Here is a 26,958-nt window from a genome sequence, read left to right as displayed (position 1 = left end):
CTCACCTACAACCATCCCACGTACAACAATATCTTGGTGCCACAATAAACACCTTAACAGCGCTCGCTTATCCATGTCCTGCCAGGATAACAAATATGCAAGCCTTACTAACAAAATTCCAACCATAACCATCTCTTCCAGCTCGAGTGTTCATGCAACTCATAGGGATGATGGCTTCTTGCATATTCATAGTACCTCATGCAAGGCTACAAATGCGTCCTATTAAAGGAGTGCTTAGCACGTCAATGGAAGTAGGCTCAAGGTCAATTAACAGACCTAGTGTTGGTAGACTGTCGAACTCACCGCTCTCTGCAATGGTAGAACACCAAAAACCTTTCCAAGGGCCGACCGTTCTTAGAGCCAGTCCATCAAATAGTCATAACAGACGCATCGCTCTCTGGCTGGGGAGCTCACCTACTGCAGCACACCATGCAGGGCAAGTGGACACCGCAACAAAAGTTACTCCACATCAATCACCTGGAGTTACTAGCCATATTTCTAGCCCTAAAAGCATTTAACATGCAAATATCAGGCAAAGCTGTCTTAATCCGCACAGACAACATGACCGCTATGTATTACATCAACAAACAAGGAGGGACACACTCCTTGCTACTCTCTCAGTTAGCGCAGCAGATTTGGAGATGGGTCATACCACAAAAAAAATTCTCTTAGCCCAACATGTTCCAGGAGCACAAAACTCCATAGCGGATCTGTTAAGCCGTCAAACGCAACAGATTCACGAGTGGGAACTTCATCCACAAGTTCTTCAACCATTCTTTCAGATGTGGGGACAACCTCAGATAGACCTCTTCGCTACCCACGAAAACACAAAATGTCTAAGCTTCGCCGCCAGATATCCACACCCGCTGTCCAATGGCAATGCAAAATGGATGAACTGGTCCGGCAAATTTGCGTACGCTTTCCCACCTCTCCCACTGCTTCCATTAGTGGTACGTAAACTACAACAGCATTCCCTCACACTCATTCTGGTAGCTCCAACTTGGGCCAGACAACCGTGGTACACCACACTGCTGCAACTTTCTGTCGCACCACACCAAAAGCTGTACCTGTCTCCACGCTTAATAACTCAGAACCATGGAGAGATCAGACACATCATAGGATACTTACTACACCTCCAAAAATGTAACTTAGCGTACACGTCTATTAGGTTGCACCTTGCTGCCATTGCAGCATACCTACAAAATAGACAACATCTATCACTTTTTAGAGTTCCTGCCCTAATGGCTATTATAGAGGGCCTCAAAATAATAATTCCACCTTGAAACACCACCTTTGTTCTTACAAGGTTAATGTGACTTTTACATAAATGTGAACTGCAATTCTTAACTTGGAAAGTTGCTTTCCTAGTAGCTGTTACCTCTCTAAGAAGAGTTAACATGAGGGAAGAATAACCCTTTCACATATTCGGGGTCGAAACGTAGACTACGCCGAACCCTACACGCCATAGGAATAAATGAACGATCCACTCTTACCTATGTGTTATGTATTTTGGGAACACTGTCAATTTCCTTAATTGTAAAGGCGTTATGATTTGAATGTGATGCAATACTGACACACCACCTTTACCACGTCCCGCACACACCTTTCGCTCCCTTTCCCTTCCTCACTGAGAGCACCATTTGTGTAATGATTGTACAAATTACATTGATGATATGCAGATGACTTATAAATAATCGTATGCAGCAACAAGTATAATGACTGCACCTGTATATGGAATAAATACAATTTATTTTTGAATACTGCATACTCCACCCTCATTGCGCTAAGTATATATATTGTGAAAAATAATTGTGGTGTGTATGATTTAATTATATACCAGAACAAAATAATTGCAAAATATACCTACTCAACTCGGACCACTTGATCTTTGTACTTCCAAGCCCACTAGCAGCATTTGATTTACAGGCCCTGGGCACACATGGTGACTAGGGTTGACAAGTAGATCAAATAAGTCAATTATGGAGTCACTAATCCAATACAACAATTTACAATAGGGAGCACTTGCACTTTGGCACTGAATAGCAGTGGCAACGTGCCCAACGCATCTAGACCAGCAAAAACATAGCAAAAACATAGGAGGCACAGTGAAAGAATGGAAGGGAGACCCACGCCAATGGTGCCAGGTCTAACACGCGTCCCCTCCAGCTGAAATATGTTGAGAACTATCCTACCTTTTGGGAGTTCTCTTCACTAAGGAGGACAAATCTAGACAGACTATCAGCATTGGCGTGTTCTGTACCAGGACGGTGTTCCACCATGAAGTCCATGGACCACCTCAACGGCTTAAGATTCTCACCCCTAATCTGCAGCAACCATCTAAGGGGCCTGTGGTCTGTCTGAACCCGGAAGTGAGTCCCAAACAGGTATGGTCTCAAGTTATTCAGTGCCCAGACCACAGCAATGGCACTCCAATGGCACTCCACCTCTGTTCCCGTAGAAGTAACCTCCTACTAATGAAGGCTACAGGTTGGTCGTTGGTCTAGGCCCTACTCATTCATCTGTGAAAGTACAGCCCCCACACCATGCTCTGAAGCACCTGTCTACACAATGAATTCTTTGGAGAAGTTGGGCGACTGAAGCACGGGCGCTGTGCACATGGCAGTCTTCAGGGCATCAGAAGCTTTCTGACAGGTGTCATTCCGGTTCACTTTCTTGGGCTGCTTCCTGGAAGTCATCTCTGTCAAGGGTGCTACAATCCTGCCATACCTCTTGACAAACCTCAGGTGGTACTCAGTGAGTCCTAAAAAGGCTCTCACTTCTGTCTGAGTCTTGGAGGGTTCCCAAGCCAGGATGGTATCAATCTTGGGCTGTAGGAGCGCCACCTGACCGCTCCCAACCTGGTGTCCCAAGTACACCACAGAACCCTGCCCGATCTGGCACTTACTCACCTTGATCATGAGGCCTGCCCTTCGCGGCGCCATCAAGACTTCCCAGAGGTGGCGCAGATGTTCTTCCCAGCTGGCGCAGAACACTGCAATCTTACCCAAGTAGGCGGCCAATATTTGGTTGACCAACCTCTGAAAGGTGACCATGTGCATTACTAGCAAGAGGAGTCACATTACCTTGTGACTTAAAGACTTTCTTTGATGAAATACAATTTGCACACACCCAGGCCTAAAACGGCAGGATTATGCTAAGCATGTGAATCTACAGCACTACATGTCATGAATAGATGCTTACTGGGTAAGTAAAATGTTCCCTTATATGCCTCTAGAACAAGGACAAAAGTTACCAACCAAACGAATTAGATCATATGGTAGAGATGTCAGAGGCAAACTTCTTCCTGGTTCTTGGGAGACTTGCAGGGACAATACATGCATCTAACTACAATTTCATCAAAGAATGACAACATTGCAGCCACGTTACCGGAAGATGCAAAAGCAGTACCTCCCTTTTCATAGTGTGTTGCACTGTGGGGATCTTTAGGTCATGAGTGATCTCACTCCCTATACACATTCTCCATGCAGATTTCTCCAGTGAACTGGGCTTCGGAAAGCCATTTCTGGGATCATCCTGCAGACAGGGTCCAGCTCTTCATGAGGACATATAAGCTCTATGTCTCTCCTCAGAAGAACAGCAAATCTAGCACGATTCAAAAACATAATACCAATCTGTAAAGAAAGTGGAAACTCAGCAAAGGAGCCAGTTTATGTGAGATGCCTTTCCCAGCACTGGAATACCAGCCTCCTCTGTGTCAGGATGAGCTACAAAACAATTTTGCAAGAAGTCTAGTATTTACTTTGTTCTTGGAACCCAGTTGGGAAGCCAGCGATAACCTGAGTTCTGCTCTATTTAAAAGTCCAAACTGAAGAAGTGCATCTTCCTTTTGGTGTCCATGTTTTTCTGGGCATTGAAACTAAGAACCATAACTCAGACCACTTTTTTTAGATTGCATGTCAGACAGACCTGCACAATTGGCCCAGTTCCTTTGGACACCATCCACAGAACAAGACAAAAAGGATAGAGAGTTAGCCCCCACCCATCATGCGCAACACCTTTCAGAGAACAGAACTTGGGAAGGGCTAGGTTTAGACTACATTGTCCATCATGGACATAATCAGCCTTCCCAAAGGAAAGCCACCATCACGTGCGTTCAAATAGGCCCCATCATTTACCAAGCGGTTATGAACCACACACAGCAAATGAGCACATGCAGCATCCATATATGAATGAATGAATGAATGAATGAATATTAATCTTCTAACGGGTGAACTCTGCCCAGAGGCATCCAGGCGCTACGGAAGAGGCTAGCAGTCGAGGGACGTGAAAGGCTCACAATGATTACATGGTGAAGAGCCAAGTCTTCAGGGCCTTGTGGAAGAGATCGTGGGACTCTTCTCCAGAGACACAGAGAGGGAGAGAATTCCAGAGCTTAGGAGCAGCAACGGAGAAAGCTCTTCCCCCCGCCCCCATCTGACTCTCCTGAACCAAGGAACTACCAACCAATTTTTACAGGCAAATCTTAATTGCTTGGTGGGAAATAAAGGCCGTGACTGAGTGGGATTTGGAAAGGCCCATCACCAGCCTGGCCGCTGCATTCTGCACCAGCTGCAGTCTGTGGATGTTTTCCTTATTGATGTCCAGATATAGGGCATTACAATAGTCCAATCTGGACAGCACTAGGGCAACAACTGCTTGCATTCAGGAGTCAAGGGAGAGATATTTTCCTATGGACCCTGATGATTCCAAATCAGGTGGACGCCGTTCTGTTAATCTGAGGGCCCAGGGAGAGGGGGTTATCAACTATGACACCAAGGTTTTTTGCTGTGGGCCCTGAGCAGGGGCATTGACCGGGCATATCGGGCCACCAGGCATGGGACCATATAGACTGTTGGTTTCCAAAGACCAAGACCTCTGTTTTATCACCATTTAGTCTAAGGTAGTTCTCTACCATCCAGGAGGCCACTGCCTGCATGCAATGTTTTAAATTGGTTGGGGATGCTTCTACGCTGTTGGTGATGGCCACCATTATTTGGGTGTCATCAGCATAGGACAATACCTCCAGCCCAAAGGATCTAACAACCTTGGCTTGAGGGACAACATAAATGTTAAAAAGAGTCAGACTCAACGAGGAGTCCTGAGGGACTCCACAAAATATATGGTTAGAGTCCAAGTAAAATTGATAAATTTTTAGGTCTCGTGGCCTTAACCGCGCGAAAGCGCGGTCTCGCCAGAGAACTATTGTCAGCGAGGCAGCTTTCCAGGAGACAGGACGTGGCTGCGCGCATCTCCTCTCCAAGAAAGCGATTTGAACGGGCCACGCGCACAAGAACGCGCGCTCCATAGAGCAGGCCACACATCCCCCTTCTTTCACATACGCATGCGCACACACAGAGACACACGAGCGCACATACACATGCAGAGACACCCCCCCCGCCGCCGCACACACATACATACACGCGCGCACACACACACACACGAGCGCACCGAGACCCCCCTCCCCCTCCCTCCCTACAACTAAAGCCCACTTAAGGCCACTCCGGACTTCTGCAGCCTCCAAGTGGTGATGACGTTGCGCCTGACTGAAATATGTTCTTCGGGCTCCCTACGCGCATATGAGGCATTCGACGACCGGGCATTGATTGGCTGTGCGACCGGGACTATGACATGCAGGGTGACTCTAATTGGCTGTGCTCCTCTGACAGAACCCTCCTCCTCGCTGCTGGTTTCCCGCCAGTGCCGCTTCGCGCTCCCCGGTCAGATCCCGTGTGCAGCCACAGCAGAGCCCGAGCGCAGCCGCCGCCATGTCCCGTCAGAGCACCCTCTTCAACTTCTTCACCAAGTCCCTTTCCCCGCCCGACCGCAACAGCTCCTCTCCCACCGAGGCCTCTCTCCCCGGCCAGGGCAAGCGGGAGGGAGCTTAACTACACCGCCACAAGCACGGGAAGAGGCCCGGGACGGCCGCGAGCAGGGGGGATGCTGGAGGGAAGGCGGCACGACCTTCCACACCCAGGTAACCGCGCCTTCCTGCACCACACCCCCTCCCCGGCCCTCTGTGCACACTGCAGCCCCACGCAACTGCCCCCACCTGTAGCAGTGTGACCCGCGCACCATTTAACGCCCACTCGCACATCACCAGGATCTAGGCGCTTGCCACTATGGCTGGGCCAGCACCAGGAGCGCAACACCCATTGGGCTCATGGGGCTTCAGCCCCCCCCCCCGTTGTGTGTGTCAGCCCGGGTGGAGACAGCTTTGCAGGCTGGCGGCCATCTAATTGCAGCCGCACCCGAGTGCTTAACAGGTCTTAAAAAGACCATTTACGTGTAAATTAAGCGTTTGGTGTGTTTTCACCCCTTCTTTCAGTCACTCTGTCTATGGTTGGAAGGATTAGCCCCCCCCCCCCGAAATATTTTTCAGCCCCCCCCCCCCCCGAAATTTGGCTCTAGTTGCCCGCCTGGCCAGCACCGCCCACTGCGCTCACTTCCTTGGGTAAAGAAAAACCAGGTTACAAAGCAAAACGTGTTTTACTATAGCATAGAATAACAACAACCTATAGAAAACAGCGTTTCACGGTCACAAGAGACAATATAGCTTAACGTACCTTGCAAGGACAATAAAAGGAGAAGGAGCTCGAATGCAATACATTAATTTGATTCCTCCTCACCCCACCGCGGTCAGTTGTAATAGCGTTCCCGATACTTCCATGTACCAGCCTGGCCAATGTAGGTGGGACTGGCGAAATATAGCCCCTATCTGGCCAGTTGGCTATTCTACCGCAGAAGCAGACCTTTTGATTTCAAGTGCATGAATGGAAAACTCACGTAGTGGTTCTTTGCAAGGTTGGACTGAAATAATAAAGGCTAGCAGGAAGGGACTTAAAACAGATGCATCGCCGCAGGGTGTGCGGGTTCATCTCCGACGAAGCCCAGTTTGTAAGAGATGGGGGACTCTGTGGGACCCTAATCACATTCACCAGGGTGATATGGTGCTCCTGTTGGGATCTCAGAGGCACGACTTCTTCATACTTTTTTAATATAAGGAAAACAGTTCACCCTACTTTCTGTGAGCCCGTGCGTGAGGTGCATCATCAGCTGTGTGAATAATAACAGCTGTGAGCCCGTGCCTAAGCTGCATCATCAGAGCTGTGTGAATAATAACTGTCAGCTCCGTGCCTGAGGTGCATCATCAGAGCTGTGTGAATAATAACAGCTGTGAGCCCCGTGCTGAGGTGCATCATCAGAGCTGTGTGAATAATAACGGCGTCAGCCCCGTGCCTGAGGTGCATCATAACAGCTGTGTGAATAATAACAGCTGTGAGCCCAGTGCCTGAGGTGCATCATTAGAGCTGTGTGAATAATAGCTGCCGGCAGCCCCGCGCTGAGGTGCATCATCAGAGCTGTTTAAATAATAACTGCGTCAGCCCAGTGCTGAGGTGCATCATCAGAGCTGTGTGAATAATAACTGCGTCAGCCCCGTGCTCAGGTGGATCATCAGAGCTGTGTGAATAATAACAGCTGTGAGCCCGTGTCTGAGGTGCATCATCAGAGCTGTGTGAATAATAACTGCTTCAGCCCCGTGCATGAGGTGCATCATCAGAGCTGTGTGAATAATAACAGCTGTGAGCAACAGCATACTCTTGCACACACTCTCACTGCTCACCAATTCAAAGTTTGCTAAAAAATGTATGCAACACATTGTCATACACAATGCCAATAACTCAAACTTTAATGCTGCGAGACCTATTGCATTGTCAATGCTTGTTACTATTTGTGACCGGTCAGTAAGAAATGAGGTAAGCAGCTTCAGGGCGACACCGTGACCCCAATTTCCTTGAGGCGGTCCACCAATCTCAAAGGAGATATGGTATCAAAGGCCGCCGTTAGGTCTAGGAGAATCAATAACGTGGTATGCCCCGTATCGACCTGGGTTCGAATGTTGTTAATTACAGAAGTTAATGCAGTTTCAGTGCTATGGACATATCTAAAGCTATGCTGAGAGCCATCACGCAACTGATGTTTATCCAGATAGGAGCTAAGATGGAAATTAAGATGCTTCTCCACAATTTCTGCTGGGACTGGTAACAAAAAGATAGGACGATAACTTTTTAACCACGCACAGCAAATTAAGACATACATCATCCATATATGTCCCACAGTGATCCAAAAGAAGGCAGTTATGGAAACTTGATTGAAATGGAACCATGTATAGCTTGTATTCGCATTAAACAAGAGCGACCCATACGTCCTTGCAAACTGGGTGTTGCTGATTAGGAAAAATAATGTTCACAAGGAACTCATTTATCTATTGGATATTGTTTCTGCAAGACTCGGTATAGCTTGCGTGAATAAATCAAGAGTAAAATACCATTTAGAATAAGACCTTAGTTCAATTTGGTCAAACATTATTACATAGATTAGTAGACATAGAAGCCCACATAACCATTTATCAAAACTGTCCTTACTTCAGCCGAAATAAGCATAATTGATTTTGTATTCATCACAATCTTTATACACACACAATTTTGATTTATCCAAGGTATTTGATCATATATTTACAGTATGTACAATGGCATTGAACATTATCCTGGTCCTTAATACGGAAGAATTCCACTTCCAGCACCTTGCGTGCCTTTGGCCCCAGAATTCCTGTCCTGAAGAGACCCCGTACCAAGAGGGTTGAAACGTCGTCGACTTTTAAAAAGAGAGAGCTCAAAGAACTCAGATCACCACCTACAATGTATTGTATTATAATTGCTAGGAGCTCCTCTTTGTATAAATACCAATAACCACTACCTCCCCCCCTTTTTTCTTAGCACCGTATTTACATCATAGTTGGTTATGGCCACTTCACTGGGGTTCACAGATCACGCTGTAATGCAATTCTACATAGTGTAAATATATGATCAAATACCTTGGATAAACCAGATTGTGTGTGTATAAAGATTGATGAATACAAAAATAAATTATGCTCATTTAGACTGAAGCGAGTACAGATGACTTTCTTCGTATTTCAATATCTTATGGCAGCTACTTTGTGCTCTCTGATTCCCAGATGCCGTCACAGTGGAACAGTCTATCTTTTCCTACAATTTTGGTAGAGGGGTCAGAAAAACAGAACATGCCCAACCATTTCTATAGGAACCTCTCAGATTAGGCACTGGGATTCCTGATCTTTCTTATGATTGGCCCATTTAACTGTATGGTTCCATTCCAAAGCTGCATGTACAGTCATCTTGGTAATGGTGGTTGGAACTCATCCAAGAAACTCTCTTTCCTGTAGGAATCTTTAACAGCCAAAAAAGCTTCCACCAGAGAACCAACACTCGGCTGAGAGTACAACACAGAATCCTTGAATTGCCAGTACATAGTTATAACTAGAGTCTTAGAAAATGCCCTTTGCCTTCCTGTTACTGATGTGTTGAAACTGCCCCCTGAAGTAATAGCAGCTCCGACAGGGATATATGACATTACAACGCATGCTTTTACAACGCATGTTTTACAACGCATACCATTACAACGCATAGTGCTTTGGGGCGCTGGATAGTGAATTGTTTAATTTACTATTCCAACTCCAGTCCCCGTGGACAGTAGGGAAGGTGTTGGATAGCACCTTAAACCTATTCCCTATCCTAGAGCGCCCCCCAGCGCAATGCGTTGTAATGGTTTGCGTTGTAAAAGTTGCGTTGTAAAGGCACTGCGTGGTAAAAGTTGCGTTGTAAAGGTTGTTTACCCTACGACAGTTTTAAAATGCAGGGATGCGTGATATTTATAAGAAGATGGCACAAACCTGCGTTTACCCTAGTGCTGGCACTAAAAAAGCTGCCTAGTGCCAGCACAGGCCCCCTAGCACCATGTTGCAAGGATGCCAGCACGCTGCAGGGGTGATTGTTTATGCGCAAAAAAGAGCAAGATACGAGGAGAAATACAATTTTTCTCCTTGTATCGCCTGTTTAAGACCAGGTATTGCCAGGCGATATTTTTGGCGCTACCCCGTATTTACTTGTAAATATGAGGCAGCTTCAAAAAGCAGTGAGTGTTGCGGTAAAACACCCACTGCAACACACATTGCGTATCCCTTTCATGCTAAATGATGACTGAATAGGGGCATTATTTACAAGGCAGCGGTAAGTCACGTTAAGTGGCTTAACGCTGCCATGTAAATAAGGCGAAAAACTTGACGGCACCAGAACGTCACAAAAAGTGACGTTCTGGTGCTGTTAACTCTTTGTAAATATGCCCCTTCATGCCAACAATGTCTTTGAAGGGTCACAAACCATGTGAAAAAACTTGTTGGTGCTGTCCACAAAAAACAGAAACTGAAAAGTAAATACACCAAAACGTGTTTATTATGATATTATCGGCTCCGGAAATATATGTCTTGTAAGCAGGCTCTCAGTTGCCTAGTACAATACAGACTCAGTTCTGCTCTGTAATAACCAAAGACACACCATGGCGAGCTGTCAAAGTACACAATTTTCATCTCAAACATATTTGTGTCAGTCCAAGCAAACTTAGTCAGTATTCTAAAAAGGGGTTCCAAACTCTGGCCTGCTGCATGTTGCGGAAAGAAGGTGGCGAACGCTCTTCTCAACCAGAATTGCACAGTGCACTTTCCACTCAGCCAAAGTGCCGCAGAGAGAGAGAGCAGGATCAAACAAACCTGTGACACTGCCATTGACATCAACGCCTTAGGGATTGTTGCTTCTTGGCCAGCGCTTGGCCCTTTGACATTTGAGAGGTAACAAATAAAAAGTCTGCACTCTCAAGCAAGACCACAGGCCTCCCTAAAACCTGCTCTTTCTCCCATCATTCTTCTTGTACCCTGTTTGCCTTTCTTGCTGTTGGTGTGTAACTAGGGTCTTCCCTCATACAGGCTTTGCATCAGTGTCTGTCTGTCAGGAGAATGTGGTCATGCCTGTGTGGTCATGCCTTTTTTTTCCAACGTGCTTGTGCACTGTGTCTGTGAGCCTGCAGCTTAATGAAGGTCTTTAAAAGCCATCCAGTTGCCAGTAATGCTTTTGATCAAATGTTTCTAAACTGCAGTATTTGGCAAACATTTGTCTAAAATTGATTGACCAACATTTCCAATCCAATGTAAAATGTTATTTAAAGTCTACCCAGTTTTAAAGAGGGAATGGCCTAACGGCTAAGGCGCTCGACCTCGGACCTGGGGAACTGGGTTTGAGTCTCGGTAACGACGCCAAAAAACCTCCTTTGATTCTGGGCAAATCACTTAATCTCCCCGTGCCTAAAAAAAAAAAAATGAAAGTGTGTCCTCATGTAACATAACTGGTGCTATGTAAAGCGCTCTGATAACTGATTCGGTTCGGTTCAAGTTCGCGCTATATAGAACTCCCCAAAAAAAAAAAAACAATGTGCCTAGACCATTGTTTTTAATACAAAAAGCACATTATTGGCCCGTTTAGGAGTTTTGGCAGTGCCAGGGCAGGCGGTACGCCATCGCCGTGCCCCCGCACCACTGAAAAACATCGCCGCCTGTCAGATTATGACTTTAAAGTAGTCTGGCAGGCAGGCGGTGTGGCGGTCGAACCACGGTGCCTCTTTCAAAGGTGGCGGTGCAATGGGATCACACAACAATGTTCCTACAGGGCATGGACTCCAAAGTCCATGCCGTGCAGGAACTAGCGTGCATGCACACATGGGGGCACCTGCAGGGCCCCCTTTCTTCCCTCTCCGCCAGGGTTTTCATGTCGGTTCCACCACCTTGAAAACGCTGGCGGGGAGGAAACTCGCAATATGCTTGGCGGGCCCACTTTGGCCAGGTCACTGACAGTGCACAGGCACACTCGTCCCAATTCTACATGTATTTACATCTAAAATTCAGTGATACTGATGTGTGTTTTCATTATTTTAACACAGCTGCTGCTCACCAATATTACTGCAAGTAATCTCTGTGACACCCTCCCATTTCTCATATATGAGGTCATGTTTTGATCTGAAACAAACATTTTTATGGAAACACAAATAAATACTCTTTCTCTGCTAAATGTATGTAATTGACTCTTACACATCACCTACACTAAAAATTAATTAAAGGAAAAATATATTTAAAGCAATCTTATTTAAGAATTATTAAATGTCATCAGGGCAGGACATTCTGCAGAACAGAGCTGGTTCTATCAGGGGCCCCCAGAAAGGCTGGGGCCCTGGGCCAGAGCCGATTTTGCCCATGCCTTAAAACGTCTTTGGTATGGGGAAACGAATGACTCATTAACTTAAGGTCTTTGGGTAGGGCACAGTGTGTGTTAGCTTTGAACTATGTCCCAGATACTTATGCGTGAAAGGAGATTAATTCTGGCCAAGAAGTAACATAGAAGAAATAAACACGAAGTGCACAGAAAATCAGGCTCAGGCGCTAAGGAGATTGTACCATCATAATAGACTGTTCATCTAATATCGGAGAAGTGAGGGTCATGTCAACATATAAGGCAGCGTGAAACAAAAGGATAGTTGGGAATGAAGCCACGTGGTTCTCATTGTCAGCTTTTAGCCCATTTGTGTCGTTCCCCATCACAGACTGAGCAGATTTGGGAAGAGCAAACTGATAACAAATGCAAGGTATTACAAACAAAGTGTGTATCCAATCAAGGAACAAATTCAGAGGGAAGTATAGAAGGAAGGTTGACTATCAGTTGCTGTCATTAATTTAAACATAAAGTGTATAATTGTGTACCTGTTAAGAGTAGCGATATTAAGAAAATGATTGCCTCTCCTTCTGCAGGATAGGAAAAAGCACACGTTATTAACTGCTTTCGCGAAAAAACCAATGACAACATTTTTAACAAGCCTTTGGCTTCTTTAGACACGACGCTCTCATGGTAGATGTGGGAATTATGGGTACATATTGTTCAACGCGTGGAAATAAATGCCAGTGGTACTGGTTGAGATGAAATACAGTCCCAGGGCTCCTTGACTGCATAGCTTTTACAAAACAGCAAACAAGAGCAAAGCTGAAGATTATCCAGGGATTCTTTACAACCAAGTGTCAATGCCTTTCATATAGGTGTTGCTTTGTAAAACACATAAATAAAAGGGATCATCACTTACAATGCCAATAGCTTAAAATGTCGCAATTGCGAAACCTATTGCATTGCAAATGTTGAGGGATCACACAACAAAACATTTCATCCTAGCCTGTTCCCTGGTCCTGCACTAGGCAACACATGGGAGCACATTGGCATGCACATGCCTTTAAAAGTTAGGGTTGGGGATGTATATATATATTAGACTGGCCATGCATTTCATGAACTCTGGAGTATGGGATCTGCAATATGGGTAGAGGACATTTTTCTCCTGTCTGCAGTGGACTTCCGCTGCTTCAGCTCTTCGCTAAATCAGATGCTGCTGTAGCTAGTGCACAGAGTCCGTTTTACTCCATTCCTCTCTCTCTCTAGCAGATTGTGAGGATATTGTTCTGAATTTCCCAAACTACATACATTTCGTGAGGTGTGGAGCATGTGGTGTCCAATGCAAACAGGATATTTCTATCCCCTGTCTGCACTGGCCTTCCACCGTGTCAGCCTTTCACGAAGTCAGTTCTGGCGTAAAGGAGGTGCACAGTACGTTTTCCTGTTTTCGCACTGTTGCATATCAGGAGACACCCAGAAAGTTTTTAAGTTCATAATTTCATTAAGTGCAAAATTATGAATTGTATCCAATTCTCGCAGATAAATATAGGTTTTACGAATTTTGCCTAGCATTCAAGTTGTTTTAATTTTTGTTAGACATTTAACTAAGATTCATGATTTTATTGATGTTACTTTTAATTCCAGAGAAAGCTCCATCAGTAATCACAATATATTTTGTTTTTCTTTCTGTAGAAATATTCACAAATCTTCAAGGCTTGGATAAAGGAGTGATCATGAAGAACCTACTAAATGCCTTACCCAGAAGCTGGCTGAGTTCCGCGGAGCAGGTGACTTGGCACCAGAGAAGTTGCCTTGAGCCCCCTAGAGAATGGTTACATGTGTTTTGGACTTTCCTTCAACAGGACGTTGATGCCTTAGCCCCCTTTGAGGGCTATCCTTTGGTGCCTTTATGCGTAATGGAAAATGATGTCCAGCAGCTTCAGCTGGCACGGCTGAGACAGAAATCATCTCTGCTCTTCCAGAACAAAGATGGACATAACCTGGCAGAAAATAGTATCAGAATATTGGAGACTCTTGGCTGCACAGTGATACACCAGTGGGACTCAAAGGTGTGGCATAAAGATCTTTCAAACTATATTCTTACACCGACATCAAACAATATCCTAAAGACCTTTTCAAATCTAGGTGTGGACACGGTTATAAGGAAGTTGACAGCAATGTCATCAGAAGAGATAAAGCTGCTTACTCACTTGCTCTCCCAGGCCACGTTTTTCAGCACAGACGAGTGCAAGGTTTTGTCTCTGTTGCCAATCTTTTGCAAGTTAAATTCCCTCCAATCACCAGGGTTAGAGCTGGTTGCAGCTGTTAATGTCCGAGCTGTAGATAAATGTAGTGTGCCAGCTATACCCAGGGATCTGGTGCTGCCAGAGACGCTGCTTGACAGTAGAGATGAACAAGATCGGAGGCTGTTATTGCAGATGAAAGTCCCCTTCCTCAGTGCGGCCGATGTAGCTGCTTTGTCAGTCTTGGCAATCCAAAATGGGATGTATCTCTATCAGCAAAACCAAGCAGAAAGCATTATGCTGTGGATTCTGAGAAATGGTGATGTGCTATTTAGCCAGAGTAATGAACTCAGGAAAAACTGTGAAAGTCTGCCCTTCATACCTTGTAATAGACAGATGGTGAGACCGTCTTCTCTTTTTGACCCCCAAATGAAAATATTTCAGGAAATGTTTGAGCCTCAGATGTTTCCACCAAATTGTTTTCAGGAACCTCAAATATTAAAGTCTCTGAGAACTCTTGGGCTGAAGAATGCCATTGAGCATATCTCAATGGGAGATGTTTTACAGATTGCAGATGATGTGAGCAGAAACCAAGGAATTAAACAAATCCAGGTTCTAGAGAGAAAAGCGAGAGCACTGGTCAAAGTCTGTAATGATACCCAGCTATTATTTAGCTTTGATAGTAAGAACAGGCAATCCTTGTGTAGCATGGCGTGGGTGCCATGCATGGATTCAAATTCTCGTACTATATTTTGCAAACCCAAAGACATGAGAAATAAGAAGCACTCTTCTCTTGTGGAGTTCTCAATGCCCATCACTGATGAGTTCAATGAACAAGCAAGTAACAGTCTTGGCCTGAATGACTCGCCACCTCCTGAGAAAGTTGTAGAAAACCTCAAAGCTCTTAGCCTTAGGTTCCTGAAAGAAGATTTTGGCTCACTGGTCATGAAACTGCACAACATTTACAAGCATGTGCAAGACAATCTAGGCCAGTTCTGCGGTATGATAAACGGTATGAAGATCTGGAATGGTGAGGGCTTTTCTGACCCATCTGAGATACTTTTGTCCTATCCAGAAGACTTAGATCTGAGCTCCCAGATCAAGAAAGTGCCCCAGGATTTCCTGATCTACAAAAGGCTCTTCCAGCAGTGTGGGGTTCGTGAGACCACGGCAGACGGTGAGATCGCTAGCATGCTTCAGAAAGTCATGAATGATATACACATCAGGAGTTCAGGTTGTGGCACCGATGTTGAATTAAAGTTTTCTATATCTGTTTTGGACTGGATGAAGAGAAGAGGCCTTCACAGTACAGATGATCTTCCTATTCCAGTGCAGTCAGGGACCGGTGTTTTTACCTTAAAGCCCTTGTCCACTGTCTTGTTCTGTGATATGTCAAAGGAGTGCCTGAATGACCTCGGACATGATCTGGACTATCACATTGTTCATGAAGATATCACGTGGACCACAGCTACTTTTCTTAAAGTCCCATTACTCAGCACCAAGATACTAAAGCCTGAGTATTTTGAACCTTGGGGGCCATCAGAACCCATTACACTTCGAATAAAGAACATCCTCAGAGAATACAGTGAAGAGGTTGACCTCTTCAAGGAGTTGATACAGAACGCTGATGATGCAGGTGCCACGATCTGTAACTTCTTAGTGGATATGAGACAAAACCTTTCATTTCGAAACAGTCTCATAGACCCAGAAATGGCCTCGTGTCAGGGGCCTGCATTGTGGTCATTTAATAACAGCAAGTTCAGTGATGAAGACTTCTGTAATATCACACGGGTTGGAGCAGCTACTAAAGAGCTCCAGGTTGAGAAGATTGGAAAATTTGGTCTTGGATTCAATACAGTATATCGTGTAACCGATGTGCCATCTATACTCAGTGGTAGTAGTATACTTATGTTTGATCCCAATGCAAATCATCTCAAGAAACACATTCAAAGTGAAGCCAATCCTGGTATCAAACTAAACCTCCAGAAGCACCCTCAAGTACTTCAGTTATTTACTGATCAGTTCCACCCATATGAAGATGTTTTTGGTTGTGATCTGAAGGGAGCACTCAACTACAATGGAACTCTTATTCGTTTGCCTTTCAGAACAATAGAAGATGCAAAAAGGTCAAAGATTTGTGATCAAAGCTTCGATGAACAAGAGATTAAGGTACTTGTGAATATCTTTCAAGAGTCTTCCCAAAATCTCATTGTTTTCTTGAAAGGAGTGCATGAGGTAACTCTCGGGTTTCTTCCTCCGGATCTGTCCTCACCCGATAAACAGGAATTGCAGCTGAAACTCTGCAGAGAGGACGTTCATATGTTTGGCATACCTGGGGATTTTCTGCTGCAGAAGAAACAAGAGGCTGTCTCAGCAGAGCTGTCAGGAAGCAACGTTGTAGATGTCAGTGGGTCTAAAATCATCAAGGTAACAGGTATACAAAATGCAGCAAATTATGAAAATTATTATCTGCTGCACTCCAGCTTTGGAATTGGTGAATCATTTCAAATATTCCAAGAGAATACCGATAAAAAAACTAGGTTTTCACTTCCGGCGGCTGGGCTTGCCTTGCCACTTATAAAAAATCTGAGCACTGGGAGATGGAAACCAGCTGTGGAAGACTTTGATGGACAGGTCTTCTGTTTTCTGCCTCTACCCATTTTTTCTGGCTTTCCTTTTCACCTTAATGGATCGTTCTCAGTCATGTCCAATAGAAAGAGTCTCTGGGAGGTGACCAGAAAGGGTGATTGGAACAAATCTTTGCTTTGTGATGCTGTTCTGGTTGCATGGGCAAGGGCTCTAGCTTATCTACAAATAATGTACCAAAACGGTGACTTAGAAGGCTACACCTACCACACTTTTTGGCCTGACATCAGAAGAACCAAATCTGTATTTATAGAGGCTCTAAAAGCTTTTTACAGAGCAGTGGCCTATGGCATAGATAATGAGGTTCTTTCAGTGTTCAGTAATGGGCATATGTGGTGCTCAATTAAACATGCATGCTTCTTAAGCCCTGATATTGTGGAAAATCAGCATGTTGGAGAGGTGGCATTACAGGTGTTTTCTGAAAAACTCCCAGTGACGTTTGTTGCTATCCATCTTCCACAATGGGTGAAAGATGGTTTCCACGCAAGTGGTTGTAGTAATGCCCTGTTTGCAAATACTTACAATTGGGAAAGATTTTTTCGGGATATTGTATTCAATAACCTGAATTGCTTAGCAGCAGAAAATAGGGATACACTTGTGATACATGCCATTGATATGAACAACAAGGAGGTGGACCAGCTACTAAAGTCTGTCCCGTGTATACCATCAACCCCATCTGGAACCTTACAACTCATTGCAAATCTAGTGCACCCACATGGTAAAGTGGCACCACTGTTTGAGAAACAAGACAGACGCTTTCCTCAAGGAACACCAGAAACATATCTGAACTCTGACCGACTGTCTCGCTTGGAACGTCTTGGGATGTTAAAAGATACTATGCCGATTACGCAACTGGCTGAGCGAGCTCTGACTATCACAGCATTGTGGACGATAGACAGACAAAAGGCATGCACTCGCATTAACTGTGTTCTGGAGCTTCTAAGAGACCTTGTAGAACTACCTTTTACCAACACAGAGCAGGCAATGTTCAGGAAAATCTCATTTCTCCCTTCTGGTCTTCCTTATGGTAGCAGTGAGCAAGAAAATGACATTGTGCTCAAGAGCCCTATTGAGATCTATCATTACAAATACCTTAATCTGGTAAATATGAGCGAATCTGTCCTAAGCAAAGAGCATATAGCACAGGATTTTAGCTTCACTTCAGATATCTGTGAGTTTTTGGGTCTGGACCATTGTCCATCATTTCAGACAGTGATGTTGCAGCTAGAAAAAGCTCGTAAGAAAACTAAACTGCTGACAAAGCAAGAACTTGCCCATATATTCAGAAAGTGCTATACCTACTTGAACACAGTGATAAAGCCGAACACTGTGACGGAGATTAGAAGTAGAGCTCAAACATTTCCCTTTGTTCTCATTGGTCATGAGTGTGTGCCTTTAAATTCTGTTGCACGCAACATATTATTTGATGCAGCGCCTTACCTGTATCAGCTGCCTAAGGAGTACCAAGTGTTTGATAAGTTATGGGATGGTGTGGGCCTTTCTGAGTCATTCGGCCACAGTAATTACATGGCAGTCCTTCAGAGTATGGCTAAAACATACAAAGGTAAGGCATTGCCAAAAAGAGATTTGAAATTAGCTTTGACCATTCTAAATACTGGTTTACTGGGAACAGCTGATGAAGATGCTGTTAGCCAATATGAGTCTCAAGGTATCTTCCTCCCTGATCAACACTGTGTGTTGCGTCCTGCAGACAAGCTCCATTTCAATGACACACCATGGCTCCCTTGTGATAAAAATACACTCTTCTGCCATAAAATGATCCCCCGTCCTGTGGCTTTGAGATTCAGGGTACCAACCAAGATTCACAAAACACTGCAGAACCTGAAAATGTGTGAGCTATCCCACTGGGTGTCAAACTTTGGGGCCAAAGAAGATCTTACAAGACGTATCAAAAATATTATCAGCGAGTACTCATCCAAAGAAGATATCCTGAAAGAGCTGATCCAGAATGCCGATGACTCTGGTGCCACAGAGCTCCATTTTGTGTGGGACAGTCGGACACACCCAGCAATGCGAGTCTTTGGGGAAACATGGCAGCCTTTACAAGGGCCAGCCCTCTGCATCTATAACAACAAACTTTTTACCAATGAAGATATTGATGGGATACAGCAGCTAGGCAAAGGTAGCAAAGGAGACAAGCTGGACAAAACAGGGAAATATGGACTTGGGTTTAATGCTGTTTACCACTTGACTGACTGTCCATCTTTTGTCACTGGAGACAGCATGCTGTGTGTCTTTGACCCAAACCTTCTCTTCCTGCCAACATCTGATGATAATTCCCCAGGTGGGATGTTCGCTGTCAACCAAGAATTTAAGGATACGTTTAAAGATGTGTACACAACATTCCTTCCTAAGCAGTTTAACCTGCAGCAAGGGACTCTCTTCCGCTTGCCACTGAGGACAGCTGAGACTGTGTCCAAATCTCAGATCTCCGACCAAACCGTCTCTAGTGATGATGTCAAAGAACTGTGGAAAGCCCTTGAGAGGGATGCAGACAACCTGATGTTATTTCTGAACAACTTAAAAACCATAACTTTCTCTGTGATTTCAATGGAAAGCCACCAGCTGGAGAATATCATCTCTGTTGAAGCAAAGCTCAGCAGTCGATGTGCACAGATTCGGAAGAGTTTCAAGGAAAAGCTTTGCCTGTATGCTGAGGCAGATGTGCCTCCAGAGAAGGACATGCCATACCAGGTGTTTTACAGAATGCAGGTGAAATGCAGCAGTTCCACATTATCAAGTAACTGGATTTTAGCCAGACAGATTGGAGTGTATGGTGAGGATAGAGAGGCTGATGTGCAAAAAGCATGTAAGAGTTTGAGACGGGCCCGATTGCCACATGGTGCAGTGGCAGCGTGTGTTAACGATCATGTACCAGGTAGAGCTTTCTGTACTCTGCCCCTGCCAGTGAAGACTGGCCTTCCTGTCCATATCAATGGAAATTTCATTTTGGATTCCGCCCGCAGGGACATCTGCAAAGAGGATGGAGGAAGCCCCAAAACAGAGTGGAACTCACTGCTTCTATCACATCTTCTTGCACCCCTGTACGCTGATATCCTGAAACATATATGGGATATTCTGACACAGAGCACAGATGAAACGTTCAAGTTTATGCATCTCACAGGATGTGAAAACGTCCTTGACCCAAAATATTTGAGGTTTTTCCCCACTATTTCTCAAGATATTGCTCCATTCTGGCAAAACATTATCATGCTTGTTTACTGCACAGTCCATGAAAAACAGTTCCCACTCATTCCAATATTTAAGATGGAGACCACACGGCTTCATACTCATATCAGCAAGCATGTGTGTGTTGCTTGGGCAGCGGTTGGTCAAGGAACAGTAACCGAAGAGCCATACTTTACTATTGATAATGTCCCAGAGGAGGTGATGGAGGTACTTCAAGCAATAAATATGAAACTGGTTAATCCCTTTGCCAGCCTTTGCAGAATCTTTGAAGAGTTTAGAAGGGCAGAGGTAGAGGCTCTAGACATAAGTCCTCTATCAGTTTGCAACTTCCTGAAGATACAGAAGCTGCTCCCAGAGGGACGTGAGTTGCCATGTCCTGTGAGTGAAACACTACTAAGAAATACAATGAACTGTTGTTCACTGTTAAACTTCTGCTTGAATGTAGCAGCAAAAACAAATGTTGCTTACTTGAATGGAGTACCTCTTTTAGTGACCGAGGATGGGAACCTCAGAGAGTTCAATAAGGATGAACCCAAATACTATAGCAGGTATTATAACCTTTTTCCAATGCAGAAGCATCATTTTGCAACCTATAAATATATTACCAGTGAGCATGCTGATGTGCTGAAGACCGCAGGTTTTCTCAAAGAGTTCACCATCCAAGCATCGGCTGATTACATTAAAGAACATTTGGGGACCAGCTTCCAAATTTTAGGGAATCAGATGACGGATTTACTAGAATTATCGAAAGACATAAAAGAATGGCTTCAGAAAGTTTGGCAGTTATTTGAAAGCAAAATATGCAAACCCCACGCTCGAGATGAGAAAGCAATCGGTATAAAGTTTCAAGAGCTGATCAGCTTTTTCTCCGACTGGGCGATTCTACCAGTTTCCTTAAATAATGACATCCATGAAAGATTCCTTGCTCCTCCAGGGCACCATGACCGATTCCTTGTCCCTCTTGGACAGCTCAATAATGTCCTGTATGATGTTTCAGGTGATGTAGAAAAATGCCTTTCAAAATTGGGATTCACAACACTCAGTATTGCATTGATTCCAGTGGACATACAAATTCATTGCTTGAAATCACTAGTGCTGCAGACTGGTGACTGTTACTCAGTTATACAGAAGCTGAGTGCCAGAACTGACCTGCAGTGGAACAGACTCGTATGCTGGGAAATTGACAGGTTGTTGAAATATTTCATAGATGGAATATCTGAGGTTAAGAACAAAGCTGACTTTCTGTATGATTTGCAGTCAGTGCCCTTGTTTGAGACAACACAAAAAGCCAGAGTCTGCCTAAATTCATTTAATAAAATCTATATTCTTGAAACTAAACTTTCAGAGAACTCGAAGACCTTTGAAGAACTTTACCAATTAGACCCCAAGACAGTTTTTCTAAATAATTCCCCAATGAACAAGGTTTTGGCCAAACATCTCAACATCAAGATCATAAATGATTTGACATTTTTCATCACATTTGTGATTCCGCAGATTCCACAACTCCAAGAAGTAGAGCTCTTGAAAACGCTGCAGTTGCTTGTGTGCATAATACGTTATGATTGGCAGTTGTATCCTGTGCACAAAAATACCATAGTGGCCTCTTTTCAGCCCGTCAAATTAATTCGCAACTCTGAGGGAGATCTTCAAGAAGCCTCTTACTTCTATGACAAAAATGTTCCCAGTTTTTCAACTTTAGGACTTCATTCGAAGTTTATCCCTGAGCAGTTCCTTAAGGCACTGGGGCTTCAGTACTTTGAGATACAGAATTTACTCATAGATCTTGGCATGAAAGGTGAAATATCAGAGGAAGACTTTATAATGTTTGCAATGCAAATTGAAAGAGAAGCTAAAGGTGGCACCTCCGTGCTAGAGCTTACCCCGAAGATAGAAGTTCTGTTTCACCATTTGCTCTCACTAAAAGAGGCAGAGCTTCAAGACAGCTTTGTGAACAAAACATCTTGCATCAAATTCTTGATCCCACTGGAAATCAAAACAAAACTGCAGAGTCTTCATTTGCCTCATGCACAGAACACTCACCTGATTGCTCTTAGGAATTCACTAGTCATTCAACAGGATGAAGATATTGAACTATTGTGGACATCTGTGGCAATACTGTCAACAAGGAGTGGTCTGTCAAAGAACCATTTGAAGGTACTCCAAAGGTTTGGTGTTCTCTGTGAACCACCATCTCATCTGGTGCTGGAAAATGTAAAAAACATTTGCAAAACTCCTTGTTGCACAAGAGAACTGGTGAGCACCCGCAGTCAGGTCCTTCAAACAATGTACACATTTCTCCAAAAGGACCCCGATTTTGAGATTGCATTATTAAAGGATCTCTCCTGCATTCTAGTGGACGACGATGCTCTGGCAGAACCCAACCAGGTGGTTTTTTCTTTAAGCGCTCCTTTGGAATTGCGTCCATATCTTTACAAGTTGCCTCCACTGTTGGCATGCTTTAGCATGCTTTTCCAGAAAATTGGGGTACAACCTGAGGCCACTCTCTTTCACTATGCAAGGGCCCTTGCCGCAATCCATGCTGAGAGCTCAGAGAAAGAATCTCTGCACCCCAATCTTAAAAGGGCAGTCTTTAAGGCCACCCAGGAATTTTTCAGAATTCTTGGTGAAGATAAAACAACAGTTATTCAAGACCTAAAACCACTGTACCTTCTAGCCACAGATGGGAAACTATATGAGTCGGATACATTGGTTCTTCTGAACAAAGGCATTTCCATGAATGCAATTAATAAAATGAATGCAACTTTTAAATTCCTAGCATCTCCTAATGGAAGTAGGGAATTCAAGGACCTTTATCAACTGGAAAGAGTTATTGATAATCTACCTGAGAACATGCGTCCAAAATTGTTTTCTCAAATTGTTAATGAAAGCATTTGTGACCAATCATTGGAACTCTGCAAATTAGGGGATGACTGTCAGTTTAAAGGTCACTTACAAGAGCTCTTGAGCTCCCGGGAATTTCAAGATGGCCTAGCCTGCCTTCTAAGGTGGCAAAGTAATGGGGATGTGTCAGATGAAGAAGCTGCCAAGGAATGTAGTGTTGTGTTTTGTAAACTAAAAATTATTTGCTGTTGTAAGCTTGAGGCAATTCTCATTTATGATTCTCAGCCCCTATGTGGCACTAACAGACACAAACAAGTCATCATCGTGAAAGGCAGCAATGATTTGTGTCAAGTTTATATCGAGCACAGAGAGGAAAGATATAAAAGACATGGAGTCAGAGTATTGCGTACTCTGGCAAAAGAAATTAATGGGATTCTGAAGAATATACTGCAGCCAAAGTGTATAGATTTGCTTATGGAAATGCTAGAATGCAGACACCCAGAGGAAATAAGCCACATTCTTAGAGAGAATGGTGTAAGGACGAAGACTCTGACATGTGATGATGCATTTTCTTTCCCGCCTCCAGGTGAGACAATTCCAGGGGACTGGCATGACTGCCTGGACATGAGCATTCTCAACAGTTTCAAAGTAGGGGACTACGTTGGCTACATGGATCCTTCCGGAGAAGATGTCTACCTCTACGCTGTCATTCAGGAACAGCTGGAATCAAAGATCAGTGGACAGACTGAAGTACAGATGTTCCGAATCAGTCTTGGACCCGATCGTATCATTGATGCAACCATTTTTGATTTGTATCAATTCAAAAGGAGTGTCATAAACAAAAACGCGTGCAGAGAGCTGGTTGTGGTGGAGAATCTCGAAGAACAGAAGGATTCACAAGACAAATGGTTTGAGAAGTCTTTGGGAGACATCAAAAAAGAGATTGATGATACACTTAGTGAGATTTGGAAGCTGTCTAGTGATGAAAGAATGAAAGCTGTTAGAAGACTTTATCTGAAGTATCATCCAGATAAGAACATAGGGCAGGAGAAGCTTGCAACAGAGATCTGCAAATATCTCCAGCAGAGGATCAAAGACCTAGAGACAGGGAGACTGTACAATAAACACGGGAACTCGAACAACTGGTCCAAACAATCTGGAGGTTTTTCGAATTTCTGGGGCCAGTGGGATGGAGAAGCACATCAGCATCGTAGGTATCATGAACATTTTTCAAGCAGATCCAACTGTGATTACGACTTCTGGAAGTTCCACAGGCAACACAACAGTAAGAACAAAGAGGCACCAAGACCAGAAGAAGCAAAACGATGGTTTCGGCAAGCGGAATGTGACCTGAGAGCTGCGGCCAATTCTGTGGGACTAGATAGTCCAGAATGGGTGTTCTACAAGGTCCACCAAGCTGTAGAGAAATCTCTTATTGCAGCTCATTACAAGCTAGGAAGGCACTGTGATTTTGATTGCCCCATAATCTACATGGCAGCCAAAGTGTCTGCTTTCAGTAGTAGCCTCAATGTCATTAATTCAAAAGTCAGTCAATTACTAGAGTATGGGGTGGATAATAGGAAAACACAATACCCACATTACCATCCATCACCATGTATACCCAATGAAAGATTTCCATTGGACAAGGAGGAAGCAGTGCTACAACTGGCCAAAGATGTGCTTGACAAAATGAAGGAATATATTCAACAATGATAACTTATGAAAGGGTGCCTCCTTTTGGTACACATTTTCATTAAGGACACAAAACACACGTGACGGTGATAAAGCCACAGATGGATTGTCATTTCCACCTGTCTTCGATCATTGCCTCAACTTGCTTTGTCTTGAATTATCAAAAGACACACAATGGCGCCATGGTCTTATTACAAGTGGCGAAATTTATTACTCCTAATACATAATGCTGTGCAGTACATTCTTTATCTGGTGCAATAAATAGCAGCTGATAAGAGCTTCTCCTCTAAAATTGGGGAGTAGTGTGGAGTTTGGTGCTTACTGCAACAACATCTGCATGTCCAACCATTTATCGGACATTTTCCCCAAATAAATATCTGCAATATTGACCTGCCAATATTTATCCAGAGGATGAGGTTTTTATTTTACCTTGTATTTGCTGTGTCTCTACAAAATCCATCAAAGGCATAATTATGATATGTGCAGCAGCATGAGTTACTGCACATATTGTAATTTAACAGGCCACTTGTAAAGAGGCCTAAAAGATTGCATTCTTGCAGCTTAAAAATGACTCATTTCATTCCAGGAGCGTTTTCAAAAGTCTTGTTGACTGTTATCACCTGTGCTTGTGCATTGCCCTGATCTTTTTGTTTTTTATTTTCCAGCTGTCTTCACATGAGATTTGTACACTTCTTAAAGTGTAGAATCTGGTACTATAACTAAAATATAATATTGCACAGTGACATAATTGAAAAAATCATGAATATGGATAATTTAAGACCATTTACAAAAAACTTGAATTAAGGTTACAGGAAGGTAGCTTAAGGGGGAGGAGGAGCGGTTGGGTGGGGCAAAGAAATTCAATCGCAATTGTCCATGCACAAGTGTTCAATTGCAGAATTTGAAACTTCACCCTCTCCCACACTTATTTTTAGGAAATTATACAGTCATAGCAGGAGATAGGAACAAGGTGCACTGTCTGTTCATTAGTACCTAACTTAAATGTCTCACGAAACCAACGATCATGGCCCATTTGTGTCCTTACTAAAACAATCTCACATTTTCTAATTCCCAAATTAGGGATGTTTTTGCTAAAATAATGTATTATTCTTACTTTCCATGAAAGTAATTCCCTGCAGGGAGGTATGATAAGGAAATTAATCAGATCCAAATTGTTCATTTACAGTAATAATACTACTGATGGTTAGTGACCAAACCCAGGCCTATTCATAGGGACTAAGAGCAGGTTGAGAGTATGGGCATTGGACAGAGAGCCATTTTGTCTGAGACAAGGACAACGAAGGAGTTACGCATTAGTTATTATGTGTAGCCTGAAAAGTGTTTAATACTTCAAAGAAACTGTTTATTTAAAGTACAATAGCTGTAGATAAAAACCAGATATTCTCTAGCTCTTGAATATTGGTGTAAAGAAGTGGTTTATGATAAGAGGTAGTACTACAGTTGTAAGCCAGATATTATATAAAGGTGTTCCATAAATAAACACAGATGGTCTCTGCCTTTAATTTTTAATTTGCATGAAAGTGTTCTCAATCCCTTTGTCATCCTTCAGTTTCCTTAGTGGAAACTACATGATCTTTAGCAGAAGCCTTATACACTGTGTAGACCCTAAATCCAAGAGAACCTTGGTATTGAAGAGTTAAATCTTATTCAGAAAAACCTGCATGGTTCAATGGATTGCAAGAGGTGGTTAGTGTGTGTGTGAGTTCCACAGGACACACTGCAAGTGAAAATTTTCCACATCATATATGTCCATATCACTTTACTGTTAGTAACTACACATGGTAAATATTTTGTTCCTTTGTTTCCTAATTTCCCATGCTCACAGACAGCATACTGGGATCACACCTCTATCCCAAATTTCTACATAAATAAGCACCAAAATATGCACACACTTTGCCACCATGAACACTCTGCAGACAACATACAGTGGACCATACATGAGGCACACCCCAGTATCAGCAAAAGTGTACTGTTTAGGAAAGCCCATCATTGAAGCTCTTGTTTTTCCACCCATATGTGGGGATTGAATGAAGATATACGTTGGAGATAATTGAATTGCTGAATAATCCCTCATGTTCCAGCATCGCTGTGGTTCCATTAACTCTCTACCCTTGAGACAACGCATGATGCCACCTTTATTATACATTATGATGCATCCTTATTTTCCAACACGGATAAAACACTTTAATTTGGGT

General features: G+C 43.7%; 1 protein-coding gene across 3 annotated transcripts in view; it reads left to right on the top strand.

The window, feature by feature from the left end:
- Window positions 1-26,243, top strand: part of LOC144770402 (sacsin-like) — a 304,721-nt gene extending 278,478 nt beyond the window's left edge. For all 3 annotated transcript variants that reach the window (XM_078654903.1, XM_078654904.1, XM_078654902.1), the window contains one exon: window positions 13,803-26,243. In XM_078654903.1, the coding sequence (XP_078511029.1) occupies window positions 13,803-24,763 (10,961 nt within the window). In that variant the 3' untranslated portion in view covers window positions 24,764-26,243. The remainder of the gene's footprint in view (window positions 1-13,802) is intronic.
- The last annotated feature ends 715 nt before the right edge of the window (window positions 26,244-26,958 follow it).

Source organism: Lissotriton helveticus, chromosome 7 (assembly GCF_964261635.1).
Source record: "Lissotriton helveticus chromosome 7, aLisHel1.1, whole genome shotgun sequence".
Classification (NCBI taxonomy): Eukaryota; Metazoa; Chordata; class Amphibia; order Caudata; family Salamandridae; genus Lissotriton; species Lissotriton helveticus.
This window is presented reverse-complemented; position numbering and strand designations above follow the sequence as displayed.